We start from the raw sequence: 25763 nt of genomic DNA, 5'->3' as shown, positions 1-25763 counted from the left end.
ACCAATGTGCCTCATGCTACCAACACATTGCTGGGCTTGTTGCTAGTTTGTTCACAGCATGTAAAGATAGCGTGGCAACATGTCGGAATAAGGATAGATTAACAGTTTAATTACTTGTGCGAAAGGTTGTGTAGCAATAGCTATCAAAATGGTGAAGGAACAATTCAGAGAGACAGATGTGGCGAAGAAAATGTGAGTGAGACTGCTAGCCTGTTAGCTCAGTCTGATAGCCGCAGTTAGTTGAAGTGTTGCAGTTATTGCCAATATATTTAAAAGATTAAAGAACAAATTAGGCTTAGTGTGTCTTGATTAACGTATCTGATAATTAGTAGTACTTACAATAATTTATTGCCATTGTATTTGGTGTTGACGAGGCAACTTTGAGTGTTTTTGCAGGCATATTGTAACGTATTTGTGCAACATTAACCTTTATATTCGCGTTTTATTTGTTAATTTTATGATCTAATTTCTCGATAATACTGCTTTGAGTTTCCGTTATGAATATTGCTCATCAAGAGCTGTTAATAATGCGTATGGATCGTTCTTTTTCAGTTGAATGAGATGCAACAGTCGGCAATGAATTGTAATGACTAGGAATATATTTGAAATTATTGTGGATTTTCTGTAACCCACAGAGGGCTTATTTTGTAGTTACAGGCTCAAATATTGACAAACAACACCACTTGTATTTGGTTAAAGGTCTCTAAGCAAGTTGCAGAGAATTCACACACTTGTTAGCTTCTGATATAATTCTGGGTGAATATTCACCCGCGCTTTCCACCAGAATATGTTAGCCAATATTTAAAATGGTTGGTTCTTGGTGAGTTTTAATGTTGCTTACGGTCATTGTCCCAGTTTTATTGAAGTTTGAGCTGTCTTACCTGTTGAGCTCAGAATAAGTTGAATGACTTGGAGGTAGATGTTCATCTTCATCATGGTATCTAATATGTGCAAAGTAGCAAATCTGACCCTCAGCATGATGGTGACAGTCGGTCAAACGAAAGTGTCAGAAACATCTCTACAGCCCAGAATTAATATGACATTGATATTATTGAATGTAGCAACTATTGGTTTGAATAGTTCACACTGAAATGTGTATGTTTCAGCCTTTATCTGGACTCTTTGTGCTTTTTTACAGAAGCCACATCTGCTTTGGGATGAAATCTGCAGAACAGATGCGAAAGCAGGCCCACATCCAGGTGGTCAGTAAAAATCTGTACAGCCAAGATAACAAACGCACTCCTTTGCCTTATGGAGTGTTGGACCACCGAATGGTATGGACCACAATGCTGTCATTTGTTTTTTAATTAATCGTTTTAAGTTATGTCAAGAGGGATTCTGTGCAAGTATAAATCACAAGTTATTCCATTTATTAAATCCAGTTATGCTCACAAAAAAACTGCTCAGGTTAGCTGTCCACATGTATAAAGGTGCTCAAGCAGCCAAAGTTTATGTACTTTATACAGCATATGCAGTCTGTAAAGGTTTGGAAATGTCTGGATAATTTTGGGAAAAGAAAGTAATAGGATAGAAAAATCCTTCTTTCCTTCCTCTTTGTGTCCTTGTACAGATCAACCAGACCAGTCCTTTACTTTTGTTCTCCCTACTTCCTACACTCCTTACTTTCATACTAATAGTTTCCTTCAGAATATGCCTTAAGACTAAATACTTTCAACTCTATATGCATACAAATGCAGAATGTTAAAGCTTAGAAAATGGAGGTGAAGTTAACAATGGAAGTATAACATTTTACAGGATTTTGCACATTAATATTGTTTGCTAATTTTTCATGAGATACATAATGTTTCCTGTAGGGAACCAGTGAGAAAGACAGACCATGTCTGACATGTGGGAAAAATCTGGCCGATTGTTTAGGACATTATGGCTACCTGGATTTGGAGCTGCCCTGCTTTCATGTTGGCTACTTCAAAGCAATTATTGGGATTTTGCAGGTAAGAAATCGTGATTTCCTTTTTATTTAAAAAGGAACATCTGATCATCAGCATGATCAGTGAAAGCTATTAATCCTGCCTGAAATATTCTTTAATTTCTCTGTATGTCCTGTAGATGTCACTAGAGTGAACACTCTAGATGTCACTCTAGATCTAGAGTGACATCTAGAGTAGTACTCTAGATGTCACTAGAGTGTAACAAGATAATAAATGAAGTTCTAAATAAATTCTCTGATCTTAAAATCATTTTTCCTTCTCCTAAATGTATTCATACAACTTAAATGTTGTGTGTTTTTAAATGTTTAGACATCTGAATCTGTCATCCTGTCTTTCCTCATTGAGGCATTTTTGTGACTGATTCCAAGGGTAATTCAATGTTCAAATATAATTAAATGTTCTGTGTGCAGATGATTTGCAAGACATGTTCGAGTATAATGCTGACCAAAGAGGACAGGCAGCAGTTCATGGATTACTTGAAACGGCCAAACTTGGCCTACCTGCAGAAAAGAGGCCTGAAGAAGAAGATCTCTGATAAATGCCGCAAAAGGACAATTTGCTTGAACTGTGGCGCTTTCAATGGATCTGTGAAAAAGTGTGGCTTGCTTAAGATCATCCATGAGAAGTATAAAACAACCAAAAAGGTGGTGGAGCCCTTCGTGTCTGATTTTCTGCAGTCCTTTGATATTGCCATTGAGCACAACAAACTAATGGAGCCTTTATTGCCAAGAGCACAGGTAAGGTTCAAAACTGTTCAAATAAACAGAAATACATAGATACATGTATACTAAAGAGTGTTAGCGTTTTTTTTCCCTCCATTGGAGACTGGTTCACTTTGAATCGCATTCATTTTTACAGGAAAATTTGAACCCTCTGGTTGTTCTCAATCTGTTTCGGAGAATTCCTGCAGAAGACATCCCTCTACTGTTGATGAATCCAGAGGCGGGGAAACCTGCAGATCTCATTATCACCCGTCTGCTTGTGCCGCCTCTCTGCATCCGACCGTCAGTGGTCAGCGATCTGAAGTCGGGTACCAATGAGGACGATCTGACCATGAAGCTGACAGAGATAATCTTCCTAAATGATGTCATCAAAAAGGTTGGTATTAATCAGTGAAACTGTCATCAACTGAAATATAGTTCTTTGCAAATGTATCTGTACCTGTTGACGTTCTGTCACAGTCCTAATGAATCCAACAAACTTTGAAGTATTTTATCAGAAATCTATTCGGTAAACCAAAACATTTTATTTAATTGTTTTGAAAAATAAAAATACAAAATTGTGTACCAAAAATGAAAGGACAGGGGATGTGCTGTGGTGGCGCAGGGGTTGAGCACAACCCACATAAGGAGGCCTTAGTCCTCGACGCTGCTGTCGCAGGTTCGATTCCCGGCCTGACGACCTTTGCCACATGTCTTCCCCCTTCTCTCATTACCCACTTTCCTGTTAATTAACTATCAAATAAAGGCCACTAGAGCCAATAAAACCTTTTAAAAAAAAAAGTATCTTAAAAATGAAAGGAATGTGTCTTTCTTCACTTATACGCCCTGGGGTCTCTGAAAGAAGAGTTCTAGAACTTTCTCATGTTAACATGACAGAAATTCATCAGTTTATAATATGTTATTCCTTCACAGGCCAGATGTCCTTATTTTGCTATTTTTCCTTTTTGCCTGAGATGTTTTACAGCTGCTGTTATAAAGGTGCTATAGAATGTTATAGAATTTTGCCAGATAATATGCTCTAAATCCATGCCTGGTTCAATGTCTGGTTTACCCCTCCTCAAAGATTGCAGATTGTCAATTGCAACACTGGTATTTAACATTCTCTCATAATTTAAGGTTTGAACGGGGTTGAATGTTGAAATTTGTGAATCCAATTAGCTAAAAGACACACTGCATATGTTAAACCTTCACTATAGAACAGAAATATGTTTGTCTTGTTTTTTAGCAGGCAGCTTTAGACCCTTGTGTGAAGATTGTAAATAATTATTTAAATTATGAAGACTGAACTGAGATGGATCAGCTATTATGTCTGATGTTAATAGTTTTTTCAAAGCGTAGCGTCATTGCACTTGGAATAGAAATTACATTTCAGTCAATAGAAGTGTTTTTATCTACAGGGGTTCATTGATGAGACTTGGCTTTTACTCCTGCATAATTAGGTCACTAGTCTGCGTAATTTGTCAAATTAGCTGTTCTGCAAGTTTTAACTGTCATTATCTTCTGTAGAGAGTCTCTGATTCCTTAATTTAAAAACATTACAGTTCTACAGATCGTCTTAATGTAATAAGTCTTATTTTTCCTTGGAACCGTCTACTTTATCATGCCCTTTACCTTTAGCATCGAATGACTGGAGCAAAAACCCAGATGATAATGGAGGATTGGGACTTCCTGCAGCTACAGTGTGCCCTTTACATCAACAGTGAACTTTCTGGCATTCCCCTCAACATGGCACCTAAAAAGTGGACCAGAGGCTTTGTGCAAAGACTAAAGGGCAAACAAGGTACAGTTAATGGAGAAAGCATTCTCTCTTTTAGTCAAATTCCTCCCGCTCGTAACGTCTAATGTCAATCAAGTCTTTCAAAACAAAAGTTTGGCATTTTCTGTTTGTTAAATAAGCAAATAATCATCCATCCACCTTCATGTATTTCTTTTTTTCTTCCTGCCTTCTTTCCTTTTTTCATTCCTTCTTTCCTTTTTACTTTTTTGAGTGACAATATTGAGTCCGAATCATACTTACTGAGACATTTTGAGATCAAGCAGCAGTTCAATAACATATAAAGATTATCTCAAATCTTTGCACAATTAGTACTGTTTTGGCACTTTTATGGTATTACGCTTTTAAATAATTTCTTTTAATTTGACTAATTTTACTTTAATGATTCAGGTCGATTCAGAGGAAACCTCTCAGGAAAAAGAGTGGACTTTTCTGGAAGAACTGTCATTTCCCCTGATCCAAACCTAAGGATTGATGAGGTTGCTGTCCCTGTTCACGTGGCTAAAATCCTGACATATCCAGAGAAGGTAAGGTGTTCTTTATAAGTTTAGGAAATTCATTACACAGCCTACATAAAGTCAGAGTGTAAATTGAAGTATCTGCCTTTGACTCTATCTCAAGGTTAACAAAGCCAATCTGGAACTAATGAGGAAACTTGTTCGTAACGGCCCAGAAGTTCACCCCGGAGCCAACTTTATCCAGACTCGTCACACACAGATAAAAAGGTAAGTTTAGTTGCTTTTTCCTCAGATTAAAAGCAGCATGTATAAAGCTTATCTCAGAGCAAACATCTTCATCTTTCTTCATTAGATTTTTGAAATACGGGAACCGTGAAAAGATAGCTCAGGAGCTGAGGATTGGTGATGTGGTGGAAAGACATCTGATTGATGGAGACATTGTCCTCTTCAATCGACAGCCTTCTCTGCACAAACTCAGTATTATGGCTCACATAGTAAGTTGGGTCTTTGACAAAAAATACTTTTAAGCTCTTCATAACTTTAGTTTAGTTGTCAAAAGGCACTTTACCTGACAAACTGGTATTTTTCATAAGGATTAGAATCGTTTTAGGACCAAATTTAACTGAGCGTTAGTCCAGTTCACTCTTCAACTGAATATTGATGGCAATGCCATTTTAAAAGTTTTTTCTACCCAGGGAGGTCTAGATTGTGTTGACTTTTACTTTATGCAGCAGCAGCAGTCTCTCCTGAGCAAGCTTAGAGGTTTAGTGGGAAAGAACAACTCCAGGAGTTGAAAATGGATCTGTTGCAGTAGCATTACCGCAGCTTTGTCTGGGGAAGAGACACTATATTTAGGACTGATTGTTACAAGGACCAGTCTAATGGAAACCATATTTGTGAGGGCTATTCATCATTTGTAAAGACTTTTTAAGTATTAAAAATGATTAATATGAAGGTCAGCTATTGACTGCCTACATTACGAAGTTAATCTGCTCCTGCATGTTACCTCTTTTGCAATTATCATGTGCAATTTTAATGAACTATTATCTTTCATTTTTAATTTTGATCAGAAGTCACAGCTGAAACATTTTTTTTTGCATATATGAACAAAAGGCAGAAAAGAATGTAAGCAAATTAATGCTCAGGCACTTTACATCACCCACCACATTAATACTTTTCTATGATGCACTAATGAGGCATGAAGTCTCTACAAAGAGCTATGGCTGATTGGAGGAACATAGGTAATTATGGTTATTGTGTGAATTCCAGTGGTGTCTTTTGTCTCCTGTTGGTGATTTAATGTTGCAAAGTCAAAGAGTAGAATACTGATTTTATTTCTTTTGCTTATGAATCATTTCTTTTTCAACCTCGCAGGCTAAAGTCAAACCACACAGGACATTTCGGTTTAACGAGTGTGTGTGCACGCCGTACAATGCTGACTTTGATGGAGATGAAATGAATCTCCACCTGCCTCAGACTGAAGAAGCCAAAGCTGAAGCCCTGGTCCTGATGGGGGTTTGTGTCATCACATTATTGAAGTAGATTAGCACCCTACACAATTATTGCCGCCCAAAGTAAAAATGTGTAAAAAAAAAAACCCTAAAAAAAAACCCAACTTTTTTTTTCTTTTGTTTTTGTACTTTTTCAAATCATACTTACATATAATGTTTTTGATCTCATGCTAATTGATCAAAAATTCAAATCCTCAGCATTTTTTATTTTTATGTTCTAAGTTTTTAGGTCTTTTGAACACTGCAGATGTTTGTCTCAATAAGATTTTGGACTACAGTATTTATGGTGCCATGCATTCAGACTTGACTTCCCAATATTATTTTTGACCAGTTGTGACCACTTTGACAGTTTTGACAGTGTTTTAACTGTTTTATGTTTCCACACCTAGTTTGAGATCTTAGTGAGATGCTAATGCTTAGAGCAGGGGGGGTAATGTGACAGTGGAAAATGAAAAGCTGGAGTAATAATGACAAATTCTATAGTCATTGTCATATTCAACAATAATATTAAACCCAATGTGTTCCTTATTTAATTCCTTCATTCACTCATGAATGAAGATGCTCTCATGACTGAAGCAAGATCTACTTTTATTCTTTTTTTTAAAGTAATATTTTGTCATCTTAAAGTTGGCGCTTTTTACATCTATTTAATACCTCAATATTTCTTAAGTCTAATGTTTTTGTGATGAGCCATAACAGCATTTCTATGGTATAATAGAAATGCTCCATTTGGTTTTTGGAGGAAATGTGGTTATTTAGATTGTTGGGTTCCTTGAAAAATTTCCTTGCTAATAAATCACTTGAAATCCAATAATTTAGTTGAAATCCAATAATGAGACGTTGCCTTCAGCAAGTTTTCTTGTAAGGAATTCACAGTTATTTGTCTTGTCTTGTAGACTAAAGCTAACCTTGTCACACCAAGAAATGGCGAACCTCTGATTGCTGCTATTCAAGACTTCCTGACAGGTGGGTGCAGAGAGGTGTTGTAGGCATGAACAGATGACAGTGGTTTGTTTGGTTTTTTCCTAATACGATGCTTCAAAATCTGTAACTTGGAATGAAAAAATAAAATTCTTCATCAACAAATGTTAGAAATTCTCACAGTTTGCCTAATGTTTAAAAATACATGTTTATGTTGTTTAAAGTGTCAATTTTTTGCTTGTCAAGGGAGCAGTAAAGCAGTTTTGAGAAGTAGCTATGTTTCACCGGCGCTAACTTTTCAACATATTTTATCTTCTAAGGTGCGTACCTGTTGACGCTGAAGGACACCTTTTTTGATAGATCGAAAGCCTGCCAGATCGTTGCATCAATACTGGTGGGAAAAGATGAAAAAATCAGGATCTCTCTCCCTCGCCCTGCTATAATAAAGGTAGTGCAACCACAGTGTCTCTTGTCACGCAACCCTGTTTCCTTAGACCGCTAATATGCTGTTGTGTTTCCATCAGCCAATTGCTTTGTGGACAGGTAAACAGATTTTCAGTGTCATTTTGAAGCCAAGTAAAGATTGTCCTGTCAATGCAAACTTGCGGACCAAAGGCAAACAGTACTGCGGCAAAGGAGAGGATCTCTGTCACAACGACTCTTGTGAGTTTCACATTAAAAGTTTGAATGGTTTTTACTTTCTTTCTTAGATTATTACTTTTTATTCACAGAATGTGCCTGTACTTTGATTTTATGTGATCAGCAATCCCAAAGTAGCTTATAATAGGATCATGGGAGAAAAATGATACACAATGTTCATTATTTTTGCTTTGTTTTGGAATATAAAATCAATAGTAAAATACTTTCAAATTTGGATAAGTATAGTGAGAAATCACAAAAAGTTCGAATGACTTGTTTTTCTAACCAAAATATTTAATTTCACAAAATGCTCTCTCTTAAGGAAAAGATAATTTTTTTCACACTATTCATTGAGTGACTATCTCTCATATTTTATTGCTGAAACAGCATCAGCTGTCCAGAGGGAAACATCACATTGTTCTATTGACCTTGTTGGCATTTCTCTTCTGGATCTAATGGCTTCATCTCTGTACCTGCATTTTTTGTCGCACACCTTCAGTTGTGGTGATTCACAACAGTGAGCTGATGTGTGGAAGCTTGGATAAGGGCACCCTGGGATCCGGCTCAAAGAACAACATTTTCTACATTTTGCTCAGAGACTGGGGACAGCTGGAGGCTGCCAACGCCATGTCCCGCCTGGCAAGACTCGCTCCGGTCTATCTCTGTAGGTGGTCCACAGTGTTTGCCTAAAATTTGGTCACTAAAACTTTGTAAATGTTCAGTGTACACCAAAACATACAACGTAAATATTCCTAAAAACAAACAAAAATCTCTAAATTACGGAAATTTCTCTCAAACAGGTAGGCTAGTTTTTTGGGAGCTTTCTTTAAAAAAGATATATTATAATGTTGATATTGAGACATTTTGTAATTTGAAACCTTTGAAGAGAAGGGTGTGTGGATTGAAACAATAGTTAAATATTTATCTCATTTTCTTTGATTTCCACATTTTCAGCTTCTTAAACTGATCTTTAAAATGAGAACCACAAACTGGAAAATGCTTCCCAAGTTATTGCTTTACACTTTTTCTTTTTAAACATGGTTTTAAACTTTTTTTTTTTTTTGAGGGTGACTCCACAAGTAGGGTAAGCCACAAAGGGTCATTGTAAAATAGAGTGCTTTTAGTAAGCGTTTTTAATGACAAGCTGGGCAGAAGGTAAAGTGTGGTTGAAAATATATTAAGTAAGCTATTATGCATCCGTAACTCGCATTTAAATTTCCAAGATTTCCCCCAGAAAACCTGCTAAGCCCAGTGGTTGGGTGCTAGGGTAGTCATTCATCCAGCGGCCCGTCGTGTTTTAGAGTTAAAAAATGTTTAAAGTTGACAAGAAATTTGAAAATATCACTTGAATGTGGTTTTGAATGTAGTTCTTTCTCATTCAATTTTCAGCCAACAGAGGCTTCTCTATAGGAATCGGTGATGTGACTCCTGGGACGGGTTTGTTGAAAGCCAAACAGGACCTGCTGGATGACGGCTACAGGAAGTGTGATGAATACATCGAAGCTCTGCAGACAGGGAAGCTGCAGCAGCAGCCCGGGTGCTCAGCAGAGGAGACCCTGGAGGTGGGCTTATTACACCCGGACTCCTCCTCACTAACATTTTGATGGTGTCTCATTGGGAGTGTTACTGAATTTTCTGATTTCCAACAAAACAGGACATTCAAACTAGCCTCTAGCAGAAATTTGAGTGATTATTATAAATGTTTAAAAAGTCTTTTTACAGCAGCGGTGATCACATGCTGATGTGACCCTACAGGAATCATTTAACAATCTTTAAAAATAGAAGCCACTCATTAAGCAATTTTTTCAGTCTTATAATGGCCGCTTATTCGTCAATGTTCCTAACAGAACTTACTCCACTAACAAAATGTAAAAGTTTTAACTTGCCTTTTTTACCTTAAAAACATATCAGTTTAATTCAAAGTCACGCAGAACAGCAATAAGCAAGGGCTTTACATCTTTGACATTAAATCAGTAAATTAATGTACATACTCGACACTGATACAAATAGCTGAAAATAGCTTAGCTTGTATGTATAGGATGAAAAAGATCCTGTCGTTTTGTGATGTTCACCAACATGTTTTGTTTTGCTTTTTCGACAGGCTCTCATCTTGAGAGAGCTTTCTGTGATCAGAGACCGAGCTGGCAGTGCCTGTCTGAGGGAGCTTGATAAGAGTAACAGCCCCCTCATTATGGCTCTCTGTGGTTCCAAAGGTAAGCCTGCCTGAAAACTATTCTAGGATTACCCTTCCGTTCTTAATTGGTAGTTATCACAGAAAAGAAACACAAAAAGGGTGAGCTTGATCAGTATGTCTTTCTAAGATTTCTAGGTAAAAAAAATAGCAAAAGGAAGGTAGAGAGGCTAAGATACAAGAAGAACAAAAACTTTCAGGTGCTTTAAAAAAAGGCATTTTCTATAGATGCAACATTGAATAGCAGATAAAACCAGCTGATAATCATACAATATGCTGAATGCAACTGTGTATTAATGTTTTTGTCTCTTTTTTTAAGCCATAATTTAGTTGTGATACATACAGCTTTGGAAAAAAATGAAGACACCACTTAAAATTATCAGTTTTTCTGATGTTACTTTTTATAGGTATATGTTTGAGTAAAATGAACATTGTTCTTTTGCTCTATGAACTGTTGACAACATGTCTCCGAAATTCCAAGCAAAATTTAGTATTTATTTACAGAAACTGAGAAATGGTCAAAATAACAAAAAAAGATGCAGTGCTTTCAGACCTCAAATAATGCAAAGGAAACAAGTTCTTATTCATTTAGAAACAACAATTCTATTGTTTTAACTCCAGAGGAGTTCAGAAATTAATATTTGGTGGAATAACCAGGAGGTTTTCAATGGGGTTCAGTGCAGTAGTCTCTTAATTTTTTCCAGAGCTGAATATTTGATGTGCAGATAAGTTTATAGTTGATTCAGTGACTCCCTGATTCATGAGGTCCTGTGGCTGTTTAAATCATCACATCTTTCGCATTATGCTTAACAATTTATATAAGATTTATTTGCTTATATGCTGTTTGTCTTCACCTAACATGGTGCTGCACAATGGTGACTCATCTCTGCTCTGCATAAATCTCTTTCATTAGTTTTCATTCGTTCAAATGCAACTTTGCAAACTTTTTTGTATAAAAATTTCTGGCAGCATTCACAAACATTCCAAACTTTACCCTGTAATGTCAGATGCTACTGTCTAATGCCCTGTTGTGAATTTTAAAATGTTACATAGGATCTAAGCTCTATAGAGATTCTAAGATGGTGCTCCTATACGGCCCTCTGATGACTATATCTGTTCAGAAGAACAGTTCTGTTATCAAAGAACGAGGGACTACGTTAAGTAACTCAACGTTTTGTGAGCACATTCCAAATACAAAACTTCTTCTGCCAGAATTACTAAGAGGTTATTCGGGAGTCCTTGTCCTTACTTTGAAGGACTTGCAGCAATTATGGGTTAGTATTAATAGCACCCTTTGCCTTATTCCTGCCTTTCTTTCCCATGACTGTCTCTTCATCCCATCCTATCTAATTTAATTTTATAAGGTTGAACTGTAGGAATAGTTGTTGTTGCTGATTGAGTTAGCTGGAAAAAGATGTGCAGCATAAGCTTTGGTAGTCCAGCAAGCTTTTAGACAACATCAGGAAATTGTTTCTAAGTGATTACATCCGAAATTCAGATAAGTGACACCCTGACCTCAGTGCAGCCTCTCTGTGGCAGCTCAGTACAATTAGATAGAGTGATCTTGCTAATTTTTTTTCAGAGGAGACTTGATGCTTTAACACCATGAAAGAAGTGCTTACATTTTTACACACCAAAAGAAAAAATTCTTCTAGACAATGGAGGTCTGAAAGGAAGAAAAGAAGTCTAATTACAGTTGCAGTTTCTTACAATTATAGGTCTAAAATATCAGCGATATAAATGAAATATGTTTTCTTTCATCTTTTTACTATGTATCTGGAACTTTATTTCTTTGTAAACGTTTCTGTCTGGAGACAAAATCCACATCAATGTTTATGACCATACTTTTATTTATATTGTGGCTTTCTTTTTCTTGTTGTTTTAGGACTTGACAGTCACTGTAGTAAAAGTTAGCTACAATGGATAGTAAATGTGAAACTTCTAGAACTGCTATTTCCTACATTTAATATGTTTTGGCCTGCATGCTCCGTTTACTGTCTGATCCTTTTGTTTTGCTTGCATTCAGGATCCTTCATTAATATCTCCCAGATGATTGCCTGTGTGGGTCAGCAGGCTATAAGTGGCTCTCGAGTCCCGGATGGTTTTGAAAACCGCTCCTTGCCTCACTTTGAAAAACACTCAAAAGTAAGCTCTTTCATTCTTCTGTCTCTATTCATTTGTTGTTTATTCACCACTGTTAATACTGGGGTTGCAAACAACCCAGTAAGCAGAAGATTCATGTGATGTTCAACCTTTATTCCTAACATATTTTAATTATAAATCCCTTCCACATAACAAAAAAGAAATTAAACAGCCCAATGGTCATATAGATAAGTAAAATTGATAAAACAACGAAAGAAAGTAACTAAATGCATCAGAAATATTATCCAAAGCATCACCAATGTAGCGTTAGACACAAGGGTAACAATTTTGTAAAAATTATTATTGTCTTGTTACTGTGATGCTTATAAACTACACTAACTTATTTTCAGTAGTCCTTGTCATAATGTCTTGCCCCACATTCTATTGGTTTGTCCCCATTCATGTGTTGAAAGTGATTATAGATTGAACCGCAGGAGAAAACTGGATAAAATCTAGATAAGTGCAATGCTTTCAAGGACATTTTTAGAACATTTGAAAGCTTGCTTAATGATTCGATAATAATTTCACCTCCAGCTGCCTGCTGCCAAGGGTTTTGTGGCCGACAGCTTCTATTCTGGTCTGACGCCCACTGAGTTCTTCTTTCACACCATGGCCGGTCGAGAGGGTCTGGTGGATACTGCTGTCAAAACGGCAGAGACTGGATACATGCAGGTAATGCTGATGGAGCCATATGGTAACTGAGAACCGAATTATACTGGGAATTGAGTAAACCTGTATGTCTGCAGAACATGGATCAGCTTGTCCTCAAACTGCAACTTCAATGCAAACAAACTGTAAAGTGGCCAACAATTGCTGTTATATATTGACTGTCAGTCAATTGATTGATTATTTTTATTCATGGACCATTTTTCATAATTAAAAATTAGCAGTAGCTCTAATGATATGCTAACTTGAACGATTCTTATTGGTAACTTTGATGGACGTTTGGTTTGACAGAGGCGTCTGGTGAAGTCCCTTGAGGATTTGTGCTCTCAGTATGACCTGACGGTGCGCAGCTCCACAGGTGACATCATCCAATTCATTTATGGGGGCGATGGCCTGGATCCGGCTGCAATGGAAGGAAAGGATGAGCCGCTGGAGTTTAAGAGAGTTCTGGACAATATTAGGGTGAGCTAAGACCAAAGTAAACAGATTGCTAGCGATACGTTCTTTTCTTTTTGTTCTCCTTGTCTTACCTGTCACACATCTTGGGGTAGACCACCAAAATACACTAAAAGTATTTGTTTAGCTTAAGGCCCTTCCTAGATTCCAGTTGTTTCTGCTGCCACACAGTAATTTAGTAATTATTATTCTTAGTTTAATAAACAGACCCACTGTTAAGATAATTAGAAAAACTAAATCTATTTTCCAGGCAGTGGTTTGATCCGAAAGATAAATTGGGAAATCTAAACTAAAGTGAGATTCAGTTTGATCTGGTCCAAACCTCTACCACTTTAGCTGCTTAAGGAAGGCTGTCCTTGTAATTTACTGTGTAATTGTTATGATCAAACTACCTTCTGTATTGAATCTTTATCTTTCATTCAGCACAAATTTTCTGAATGAGTGCATTTATGAATATATTGGTCAAATGTTCAAAGTTTCAACATCCACCTTAGGGGATTTGGAGGATTTTCTTATTTGAGGATTGTGGTATATCATTTTCCCCCTCTTCCTCGACCTGAATTATTATAATGGCACTGGAAGCATTAATAATATAAGATTAAGTCATAATTCATAATATGGATTATAGAACAGTAGAATTTACTTCCAGTTTTGATGCAATTGATCATTTGGCTTGTAACAAGAAAAACATGTCCCACAAATCCCAGATTTTCTTGAGCAGCAAAATAATAAAAGATATTTAACTTGGAAATAGGCTCTCGTTTTTAACATTTGACCAATCAACATAATGGATGGGCTCATTTCAAAAGGCAGATCCACTTTCCATTTAAAATGCCTTGATAGCAACATTCTTAACTTGGAATGCAGGTAGCTGTATTGAGTCCATAATAATAACTGTAAAGTTATTCAGAAATGTTTAAAAAATGATAGTCATTTAGACTGTTAAACACTAATGTAATGCAGTAAATGATGGAGCATGCATGTGAACCATTCATCCGGAGGGTTACTGTCTCTCTGCCAGTGACTACTGATTGTGCGAATGATTGCTTCTGATTCTTTGTTCTCTCCAGGCGGTCTACACTTGCCCAAATGAGCCTGCCCTCAGTCAGAATGAGCTCGTCCTCACTGCTGACAGCATCATGAAAAAGGCGGACTTTTTGTGCTGCAGAGACAGCTTCTTGGAGGTAAGAATTGGCCAAGCGTATCACTGTTGTAAATCTGTTTTTTATTTTATCTGCCTAGGAAAAAACATGCTTTAGCATTTTATACAATTAATTGTTGACCAGTTTACAAATTTTAAAGCTGTTTGCTTATTTCACCAACAAATGTGCTTACTATTGTAGCTTTCAGACAGTTTTTGTTCTGTAAAATGATGGTGCTGTTGCCCTTCTATTTGTGCAATGACCTCTTTCAAAATTATAAACAATTTTACATTTTTAATAACAAGTGGAACCGTTATGGAGCACATTCTTTATTTTACATGTCAGCTGACCGACATTTTATGGCTTATTGATTGAGTTCACATGGAGACTGAATGAAGAATTTTGTTCTTTTACATATAAAACCAACATTTTCAGGTGTTCAAACAAGTTGCAATCACCAGATTGAAAAACTCCTGCCTTGACTCCACAGGTCTGCAGTGTGAAAGAACTTGAGTTTTTTTACTCGGATAACTCTACTGTACCTGAAACCAGAGCACATCCAGCTGCTTTAACAGGGTCACATAAACAACAATGTGAGCTAGAAATTGGATAAATGTTGTAAACCCACATTTATATCTTGGGTAGGAGGAGTATACTTTTTCCACCAGAAGCAGATTGACCTTTCTTCTACAAACTACAGTGTTATAGCCTAACAAGCCAAGAAAACCTGAAAAGAGTTTATGTAATTTGTCTAGGCTAAAGTTAGAGTTTACTTTCCAGAGCTAAAGATCAGTAAGCTACTTTGACACTCGCTGTGACACCTAGCATTCATGAGTAAGAAATGTCATGAAGCCCAATGAAAATATCAAAAGTATTTGCTATTCTGTTTTCTAATATATAATTAGAAAGAGCTTCAACATTTTTATTTCAAGGAAAACAGGGACTGGATCTGTTCGCTCCACCAAACAGAGAGGCGGTCTTCTATAGTTTCGTTGACTTTTATAGTTTTGTGACTCTTTCAGCCTCCCTGTTCTTTCATCACTGTTGTTTTTGATCTTACTGTTTTTGATCTCCTGTTTTTATGCCTTTTTTGGGATTTTTCTAATTATTTAGAACGCTACCTATGTTATCTATCATCTAAAACTGGGATAAAAAAAATAACTTGCAGGGTTTTTTTTCCCCCTGTTAAATCTCTTAATGGACCTGTGACTCGAGTTACATTTACATTTTGATTTCAGTTAACTACTATGACCTTGTTGTTTTTTGTGGAAGCAAAAGATGTTTGGAAATTGGTTTGACCTTGCTGTTGATGTTCTGTATTGTAACCAAGTTGTTTTATTGGGCATAGTTAGTTTGCTTGTGCTACACTTTTATTTGGAAATGTAAAAATGAGTTAGATATATTCGGTGTATTAAGCATCTACCGTATACTTGCTTATTTGTATGTACCGCTTGAACTTCTCAACATTGTTTTAGATACAACCACAAATTCCAATGTATTTTCTGGGGTTAAATATAATTGAAAACAACATAGTGGTTAGTTGTAAAGTAGAAATACAAAGTAGTATTGACTTGCCTGTTAAACACTTTGCCGGTTGTAATATCAAACTTTCACCCCTATTGTGAAGGAATTAACAGAGACTGGCGCAGAGAAGTACCTGGAGGTACTGTGACCATGCATGTTGGATTGTTGTACTAAATCCAGAATGGTGTGCCAGCAAGATTTGTGTCTTGAATATATCAAATAACAATGTGACTATTAAAATTACTCTGATCTTTGTCATTTAGACTGACTCAAATATCTGAATGCTGTCTTCATTGCTTAGATTTTTCAGTGAGGTTTTGTAATCTGTTCAATTAATTTCTAACAGGTTTACTGCAGTGTCTAACTTTTGCATGACAATGAAACATATTGCATATCACACAAACAGGCAGTCATCTCAGTCAAAAGAATGTTCATTAATGGCCTTTTGATTTTGTGTCATTCTTTTCTTTCAGGAGATAAAGAAATTTATAAAGACCATGTCAGAGAGAATCAAGAAGACCAGGGACAAGTATGGCATCAATGATAACGGAACTACTGAGGTATTGACAATTTTAGAAAATTTAGTGTGCTCATGGCTGCATTAGATCTAATCTTTCTTATAAATATGTCTTTAAACTATTTATTCCCTACAGCCAAAGGTTCTTTATCAGTTGGACCGAATTACTCCAACCCAACTAGAGAAGTTTTTAGGAATCTGCAGAGACAAGTATATGAGGTACAAAAACTCATGGTGGTTTAATTTTATTGAGTCCCTATTCTAAATGCTTTGTGATATATCTGGCATATGATGAGCGATGCCATTTTGTACTAGAATAGTTACATTCAGCAATACAGAAGCCAATGCAACATCTGTCAACATCATTTGGAAAACTGTGTTTAAGTGTTGGCGTCTTTAATATCTAAATGTTTGGTTTTGAATGATCTTTCTTGCCTATTTTTCAGCAATGTTTGATTATTCCTTCCAAAAGTATTCATACCTCTTAAACTATTTAAACAGTTTGTCATGTTGTAAGCAAAATTACAAAATGATGCACCTCTAAAGCTGTTCTAGTTATTCTCATTGACTACTTGATTCCACAATTGGCCCACCTAATCTCATTGCTGTAAGAACGTCAGTAAAACGTGACACTCTCATGTGACGACATGTGGGATTTTACAAGACATAACTGTTAGCAATTAAGTTGTAAATATATCTCCCATTTGAGAAAAGGACAAATGTTTGTGCCAGTAAGTATTTGCTGTAGTTCCTAAATAAATAAATAAATAAGAGAGAAACATTTTGCATTTACTCGATGTGTGATTTCTTCCTCTGCAGAGATTTTTTTGTGTGTGTGTAAAAATAGCTTATTTGGAATTGGCAATCTGGTTTTTGGATCCAGAAGCTATAATGAAACTGACTTGGGGCTGAAATTACCTGCATTTTTATTAATGTTAATATTGCAGTAATGTGGTTATTTATACTTTTGCAAATACTATACAGTAGAATACCAATTTCATAGAGGTAAATAACAACTTCTTTCCTTCTCTCGTGATCCTTATTAATCTTATGTTGTAACATAGAATTTTATGCTTCCAATTTTGCTTTCTTTGCTGAGAGACTGATTACTACGTTTATTTCTTGGTAAAGAGCTCAAATGGAGCCAGGTTCAGCAGTTGGAGCGCTCTGTGCCCAGAGCATTGGAGAGCCAGGCACTCAGATGACACTGAAAACCTTTCACTTTGCTGGTGTGGCGTCGATGAATATCACTCTGGGAGTGCCTCGCATCAAAGAAATTATTAATGCTTCCAAGAATATAAGGTAAGTAATTACAGAGAAAATTCAATATCGTCCGTGTCGTTTTAGCGGAGAAAGTGTTTTTCAAAGGTGGCGCTTTTCTTTGAAATGGTGCATTTTTGGAAATGGGCTGTAATTTATGGCTGCCAGATTGAGCAAGAGTTTAGTTATAACTACAATTTAAGTGGCTAGAGGTGTGTGTTTTAAAGAGTCATCCTAACCTGTTGAAAAGTTTCTCAAGTCTACAGCTTTAGCACCTGATTCAGAGTATTAGGTAAAATGAGCTATTCAATGTTCTTCTGTATCACAGTAGTAAACAGGCCCCTAATTTGTTTTGAATAAGCAATTGAGAGTTCTCCTCTCACTATGCAGCACCCCTATTATCACGGCTCACTTGGATGTGGAAGACGACGCAGACTTTGCCCGGCTGGTGAAGGGGAGAATTGAGAAAACGCTTCTGGGCGAGGTAATCTTTCTTAATCTTCTAAAGGGGAGCTATTGTGCTGTCGAAATTGACCAATGGATCACCAGTGAACACAAAAGTGTCACAATGTGAAACATGAACAATTTCAAGTGCCGAACTGAATTAAATCCACTTTTTTTTTTGTACTCCTCGACAGATTTCAGAGTACATTGAAGAGGTTTTCCTCCCAGATGACTGCTTCATCCTGGTGAAGCTGTCTCTAGAGAGAATAAGGCTGCTGCGGTTGGAGGTACAGCTCGTTTCTCCTTTTTCTATCCCACTGCATTTGTGAAACGAATCCCATCTTCCGCAGCAGTGCTCAATAATTCATATTTCCCTTTCAGTTACAATGAGTACTGCTGTGCATAAGTATTTGCATGCTAACGGGTTTTTCATTTTCTTTTTTGTCACTTTGTAATGTTTGAGATGTTCTAAGAAATGTTATCATGAGCAGTGAAAAACGGTGTTAATTGATTAGAATTAACTTATATTAGAATAAGTTTTATATTTTACTTGTTAAAATAAGACCAGAACATCTATAGAAGAACAGTTATAGTAGAAGATGTAAAAAATAAATATAACACAGAAGAAAATGTTGAATAAATGATGTTTGTGTCCATAGATCTAAGGCTTAGGAATATAGTTCCAGTCTGTGGGCACTGGTGACTACAGCTTAGAAAGCTCTGAAAATCAAAACTGGGATCTTCAACTGGGCTCAGAAAGTCAGACGGAGTCAGTGTAACTGGAAAAACATGTGTCCTGTGTCATTGTTGGGAGAAAATGGAAATAAGTCTGTACAGAATCTGGTAAATGACAATATTTGGATTTAGATGAACTTTTCACATTTGAATGAAAATAAGACAGAAAAATTGTTGGGTTTGGAAAATCTAACTTTTAAAAAGCAGCAGTTCTGTTGGTCCTTTGGTTTCTTGTAACTGCACTGCTATCAGTAATCTAGGAGCACACATTTTTTTAGACTGGTTTTAAATTAACTGCAGAGGTCAGTGCGAAAGTTCAGTCTATCATTTAGGATTAATTAGCAAAATTAACCAAGCATCACGTTTAAAGGCTGATGCATGCTGTTATTAGCTTTAGACTGGACTACTGCATCTTTCTATGCTCTGTGCTGGACACACACCGTCACTGCTGCACGTCTGCTAACAAGAAAGAGGCAAACTGAGCACATTACCCACAAGTTGTGCATTCTGCACTAGTTGCCTGTATGTTTTTAGGATTTACTTTAATTTTGGTTTTTAAATGTTTTATTGGTCAGGCACCTTCTTTTCTAATAGAACTTTTATAAGCTAGTCTTTTAAATTAAAGAAAAAGGCAAAGAATGACCCACACTCATGCTGTCATTTTTCCTGTCCTGGTTTGGTTACGAGTTAATATCAATTATCTTTTTTTCCTCTTGTCATTTTAATAAATATGTTCAATAATAAAAACATGGCATTGGTCTGTTGAAAATATTAAGAGATATTGTACTTTAACAAGTGTCATTGTAAATGAAGTTCTTTACAGATGATAATATATTTTCAGTAACTTCAAGTAGACAAACTCTTCGCTGTTCAGTTTGTTCATCTGTGAAATCTTTTTGTTTCACAGCTCTGTCTTAACATGTTTCACGCTTATTGCTCTGAGAAAACTTCAGGCTTTTGTCATGCCTGATTGCCTGTAGCTCATTTAGCAGAGATGTTTTTCCACCAGGTGAATGCAGAAACGGTGCGGTACTCGATATGCATGTCGAAGCTGCGAGTGAAGCCCAGCGACATCGCCGTGCACGGTGAGGCGGTGGTCTGCGTGTCGCCACGGGAGAACAACAAAAGCTCCATGTACTATGTTCTGCAGTCATTAAAAGAAGAACTTCCAAAGGTAAAAATAGCTGAATAAACAAAACTTACTTTTTTAGGTCCTTTAATATTAACCTTTCTATAAGGCCAGCCTTTCTGGTGAAGCTCCTGAGGAAACTGGGACTGTGTCCTGTCTGTGTATGTTTTTTTATTTACTTCTAGATAGTTTTGAAAAGCCTTTTAAGTAACAAGAGTCGATGTTCCTTGTAAAGCTTTTTTCCTACCATAGTTTTTCCTTCCATCAAACTTTCCATTAATATTCCTATATACTATGTGAACCTTTTTACTGTGTGTTTTGAATCTATGAGTTTACATAGATCAAAAACATGCAGATCAATTTTGCGTTTTATTAATGCATCATTGTGGCCTACAGCTAATAAAACATAATTTTCAAATTATATTCATTTCAAAATTTCTAATTGTATTTATAATATTCAAATTAGAAATTTTGAATATCACATTAGGCAAATAAAAAAGATTTTTTTAAAATACCAAAATATCCATCTACTGAAAACAACTTTAGTGTTTCACATCTGAGATTCTCTAGCAGTGGAAGGAAATAAAGCGTTATAGTTAACTTCGATTAAGGTAAAAATGAAGTCAAGAGTCATTAGTTACAAATAAATCCAAGTCTCGCTTCGTGTTCCCCTTTAAGGTGGTGGTTCAGGGGATACCTGAAGTTGCCCGAGCCGTCATTCATATCGATGAACAAAGCGGAAAGAACAAATACAAACTCCTGGTTGAAGGCGACAACATGAGAGCTGTCATGGCAACGCATGGTGTCAACGGGAGCCGGACCACCTCAAACAACACATATGAGGTACGTGTGAAGAGGGGATTCATGTTGAAATTGTTTCAGCAGTCATTCTGCATATATTACACAGTTTAAATGGCAGAAAATTACTGATTAGAACTGCGATTAATTAAATGATTGTTTTCTCTTTTTGTATCAGTACAGATTTTTGTGCTCTATTATGCAGCTTTGGAATTGTTCTGATTGATGATTTTAGTCTCATTCACAGCTTTTGAAAAGCAGCCTTTTACACAGAGAAAAAGCTGTACTAAATGAATCTTATACTCTGTTTGACCTGGTTAAAAATGCTGTAATGAAAAACTTGGAGCCTTACAGCCTAAATGTTTCTAACATTTAGTCAATCATACAACATTTCAATATTAAGCCAGTTATAAACTCACTCTGAATAATACTGATGGTCTTATGCTATATTTTTCACTTTTACTGGCTTCTGCAACTTTTCCCTGTCTTGCATTCACATCATCTTCTTTGGAAAAACTTCCCTTCACTTAAAAATAACTCTCCAAGCAAAAATTCTTTGTAAAAGTTAGATGTGATGCGAGTATTGAAAATCTTTAGCAATTTGTGTGATATTGAATGATAAAGCTTCATGTGTTTTTAGATGAATTGTTGTTGGTTTATTGCCCGTTTCTAAAACTAATTAACACACAGCAGAGGAGGCAGGTCTAAAGTGATTTCTCTAGGGGCAAAATGCTAAAAAAGACTGAAACAAGTAGGCGGAAAGGTCTACGGAATATATTTGAGGCATGTTACTGATATGAATCCTGAATATTCTGTCATACTGAAACACTTGTTTTTTCAGTGATATTTATTAAATTAGAGTCTTGCAAATATTTTTTTAAATATTTAAAAAGGACTACATTATTAAGCCTAGCATTAAGAAAAAAAAAAGAAATTCATAAAAATAATAATAAAACCATTTATATTAAAATTTTAGTAATCATGACAATAATTTCACTTTTGTAATTATTTTTTTCCATACTCAAGCAACTTTGGCTGTTAGTGAGAATCTCCATCACATGGGAACATCAAGACACAAATGACTAACAACCATGCACCTGTGAACAATTCAGACTCCCCAGTTTTAACTTTCATGCTGTTGAACTGTGGGAGGAAGCTGGAGTACCCAGAGAGAACCTATGTATGCACAGGAACATGCAAGCCTCATTCAGAATCCGGGACATTTTTGCTGCAAATCAGCAGTGCTACCAACTGCACTACCATGCAAATGTACATGTCTGCATTCATTAACAGTATTTTTGCTGAGTAGCTGCAGGATCTAATAAATAAATAATAATTTACCTAATCATTTATTAGGTCTCTAAATGATCTCACATTAAAGATGTGAGTATTCTATTCTATTTCAGCTTGTTTTGATTCTGCCATATTTTTAATTTTCAAATTTCCTTTAGTTTCTGTTGTGATATCATTCCCCAATTATAATAAAAACTGGTATTTATTTTATATTTAACCAATTTGATGGAATTTCCATCTGCCTTTTTAAGGCAAGTCCACTTTCTATTTATGCTCCCTGCTGCCTGACATCAAAAGGCTTGTCCATGATCTGAGCTTTCTGTTTGTGATTTAAAGACAATAATAGTCCACAGGGAGCTGAAAAAAACATCAACAAAAAAAGAAAACAAGCAATGCTTACTGCTGCGCTCAGTATTAAACCGTGTCTGTGCAGTTTGGTGGCCAATTATCTAGTTATAGTTTTCAGAAGGCTCCTGATTAGTTTCTGTTTCATCTAAATGCAACTTCTGCTGAGTGTTTACCTTTGAGCAGCCAGATATTTTTGGTGGGTTGGTGTTGGTGGTTACTAAGATACAGGGAATAGGATTAATTTTAAAATGAACTAAATGATAAATGATTGTGTTTTGATGTTTCATCTAGGTTGAAAGGACTTTGGGTATTGAGGCTGCAAGATCCACCATCATTAATGAGATTCAGTACACCATGGTGAACCACGGCATGAGCATTGATCGCCGTCACGTCATGCTTCTGGCAGATCTCATGTCCTACAAGGTACTTAGAAAACATGGCGCCTGAGATTATGTGCCCTCTGAAGGTGTTAGGTTGCCCAGGATTTTATGTTGGGGTATGAGATGAAAGGGGGTTGAATATAAACACACTCCACACTTTTCAGATTTTTGTTTTCTATTCCGTCCACTTCACAATTGTAGTGCTTGTGTCCATCTATTACATAAAATCCTAGGTTTCTGGTTATAGTCGATGTGTCCTATTAAGTGTTTCACTTAACATATTTCCCTTTCTGTATGATGTTGTATGAAAGGGGGAGATCCTAGGAATCACCAGGTTTGGACTAGCCAAAATGAAGGAGAGTGTTCTCATGCTGGCTTCGTTTGAGAAAACAGCCGACCACCTCTTTGACGCCGCCTACTTTGGACAAAAAGACTCTGTCTGCGGTAAACTTTTGTGTTTATAACAGGTAATTTGACCTATTTTGTGTGATTTATCCAGTTATTAAAAGATTCCCATGTTCTCATTGCAGGTGTGTCTGAGTGCATCATTATGGGAATTCCAATGAATATCGGAACGGGATTGTTTAAACTCCTACACAAGGCTGACAAGAATCCCACTCCCGTCACCAGGCCGCTCCTCTTTGATAACGCTGACTTTCATATACCTCTGTTCACGTAGCAACAACAAAAGAAACAGCATGAAAGTTTGAAGCTTAGGTATTCATACCTTCTCCAGAGAGACCGTATGAATGCCTTACTACAAGTGCCTGCTGTGAGTTTGATTTCTTTTTTTTAAAGCATCTGACAAAGAATAATATTGTCTTTTTTTTAGGCATCAGGTTGCTGCCTGATGTCATGACTGTAAGACTGCTGCTTTTCAAACTTGTCAGCAAGTGATAAATGGTAATATTTTTTATTTTTGTTTTTGATCTACAAAACAAATAGAAAAGCAGTTTTTCCCTTTTTCTGCTAAATGATGTTCTATTATATAACCTATTGTTCTCAGAGTGTGGAAACAAACCTCTGAATTATTGATGGTAGAAATGCATTGGAAAGACGGTGTCGCAGTTTGAGTTGTTACCTCTCTAATCATGAAGAAACAAAGAGTCGTATTTGAGTTCAGTTTTCTCCGTTTAAATTCTTAAATCTCACTGCAGCTTTTATTTGACTGTTTATTTAGTCTCAAGCTACTGAAAAGTATGTGTATGTATGGAGAAACGTTCAACAATAGTCATAATAAATATAAGATTCTAAAATTAAAGATGAAAAAATTGTTTTCCCTTTATTGTGGGTGCAAACTGTTTCATAATTAAATATTTGTTTTAGCAATGTGGCCAAACTAATCAGATCGGATCTTTATTTATGTGGAGCAGCAAGTCACAATAGAAACAAAACAAACATTTAACCCTCCTGTTATGGTCGTTTCTGAGGTACAGCAATAATGTTCTCGGGTCAATTTGACCTGTGGAGTGTTTAATCATGCAATAGTGTCAGAAACCAAAAAATTCCTCCAAAACATTTTTGTATCTGATTATTAACTCCAATACTAACCATTTCAATCAATATTTGTGCAATGATGTTTTTTTTATTTCTCACAAATAAAGAATCATTGACGACAACCTACTTATTTACTCATTTGGACATAAAAAATGGAATTTACATTTTTTATGTCCACTGAAAAGAACCTAGACACAAAAACCAATCATTTCCTTGAAATTGATCTTTTGTAAATATAATTTTTTTTTTATTGCATTTTGATATTTTTTTCAATGGGTGATCTTTATAATTGAACTTGAGACATGTATACTATTCTGGGTCAAATTGACCCGCTGATTAAAATCAAGACAAATGAGTCATGCAGAGAATTTTTATGTTTTCCTCCACTTCTACTGAGTTTCCACTCAGTGTGGTGCAGTTTGCCCACGGGAACAGAAAATGTTCCCATCAAAAGTTGTATGAACACCTGCTTTCTGGCAGTTTCCTAGTGAAGTAAAGAGGATAGTGAGAAAGTGGGTTCATGTGCGTGCACATGCACATGTATGTGTGGTGTGTGTGTGTGTGGCGAAATATGGTTCATAGCTGCAAGGAAACATACAGAATTGGACATTTTTTTAACCTTTTTTACCCTTCAACTTGACTTGTCAAATTGACCTGAACAATATCTATGTAAAAGGTAGACACAGGGAGGGTTGCAAATGTGTAAAATTAATAAATTTTCAATTTATATGTAGAGTGCACCTATTAAGACAAATAGAAAAATTTTTATGCAAAAAAAATGCTTCCAAGTATTTTTTAAAAATCTTTAAAACGGGTCAATTTGACCCACAACATAACAGGAGGGTTAACTTGAGGACATGGCCTGAAATTCCTTTGTGCCAACCTATTGGGGTTAAAAAGGCAAAGCATGTAAATTGAAAACATATAAGTTGCTGATTGGACTGAGAGGTGAACAATAAATCATAATGACTGAATCCATCACTCTAAGAAACAACACCTTTGCAACTCATAAATTGGCTGTATGAAAAACTAACCAGAGATTGCACAGGCACTAACTGTTTCCAATACAAATTCATCATTATGTTAACTTTAGTAACATTAATTTTTGATAAATCAGAACCTCAATTTCTGCCAATCGTAACAGAATCTGAGTGTGCTGACTTCAGCTTCTAAGCAACACATTAGCAAAATTAATGTGAGGTAGTGACACATCTTTTATTTAAAATGTTGTATAGCGCCAACTCAATTTACATCCCAAAGCACTTAA

General features: G+C 36.1%; 1 protein-coding gene across 1 annotated transcript; it reads left to right on the top strand.

Annotated features, from left to right (window-relative positions):
• Positions 1 to 24404, top strand: polr3a (polymerase (RNA) III (DNA directed) polypeptide A). Its single transcript, XM_032574770.1, has 30 exons — positions 1 to 192; positions 1139 to 1274; positions 1815 to 1952; positions 2360 to 2686; positions 2808 to 3047; positions 4289 to 4451; positions 4836 to 4972; positions 5067 to 5170; positions 5256 to 5397; positions 6278 to 6418; positions 7311 to 7380; positions 7656 to 7783; positions 7860 to 7998; positions 8474 to 8638; positions 9364 to 9536; positions 10076 to 10187; positions 12192 to 12310; positions 12842 to 12979; positions 13265 to 13435; positions 14500 to 14613; positions 16569 to 16655; positions 16749 to 16831; positions 17744 to 17914; positions 18263 to 18356; positions 18511 to 18603; positions 20061 to 20225; positions 20859 to 21023; positions 22911 to 23042; positions 23311 to 23443; positions 23530 to 24404. Exons 1-30 carry the CDS (start codon positions 149 to 151, stop codon positions 23676 to 23678), a joined length of 4173 nt encoding a protein of 1390 aa, XP_032430661.1. The 5' UTR covers positions 1 to 148; the 3' UTR covers positions 23679 to 24404.
• The last annotated feature ends 1359 nt before the right edge of the window (positions 24405 to 25763 follow it).

Source organism: Xiphophorus hellerii, chromosome 10 (assembly GCF_003331165.1).
Source record: "Xiphophorus hellerii strain 12219 chromosome 10, Xiphophorus_hellerii-4.1, whole genome shotgun sequence".
NCBI classification, from domain to species: domain Eukaryota; kingdom Metazoa; phylum Chordata; class Actinopteri; order Cyprinodontiformes; family Poeciliidae; genus Xiphophorus; species Xiphophorus hellerii.
Note: the sequence above shows the minus strand (reverse complement) of the source record. Positions and strands in the feature narration are given on the sequence as shown.

What these genes read in the sequence shown, in the direction of transcription:
- polr3a (XM_032574770.1), top strand. Translation starts at nt 149, where the DNA reads ATGGTGAAGGAACAATTCAGAGAGACAGATGTGGCGAAGAAAAT. An exon ending in AAGACTAAAGGGCAAACAAG is followed by an intron (nt 4,452 to 4,835) that starts GTACAGTTAATG and finishes TTAATGATTCAG; the next exon opens with GTCGATTCAGAGGAAACCTC. An exon ending in TCTCTGTCACAACGACTCTT is followed by an intron (nt 7,999 to 8,473) that starts GTGAGTTTCACA and finishes GCACACCTTCAG; the next exon opens with TTGTGGTGATTCACAACAGT.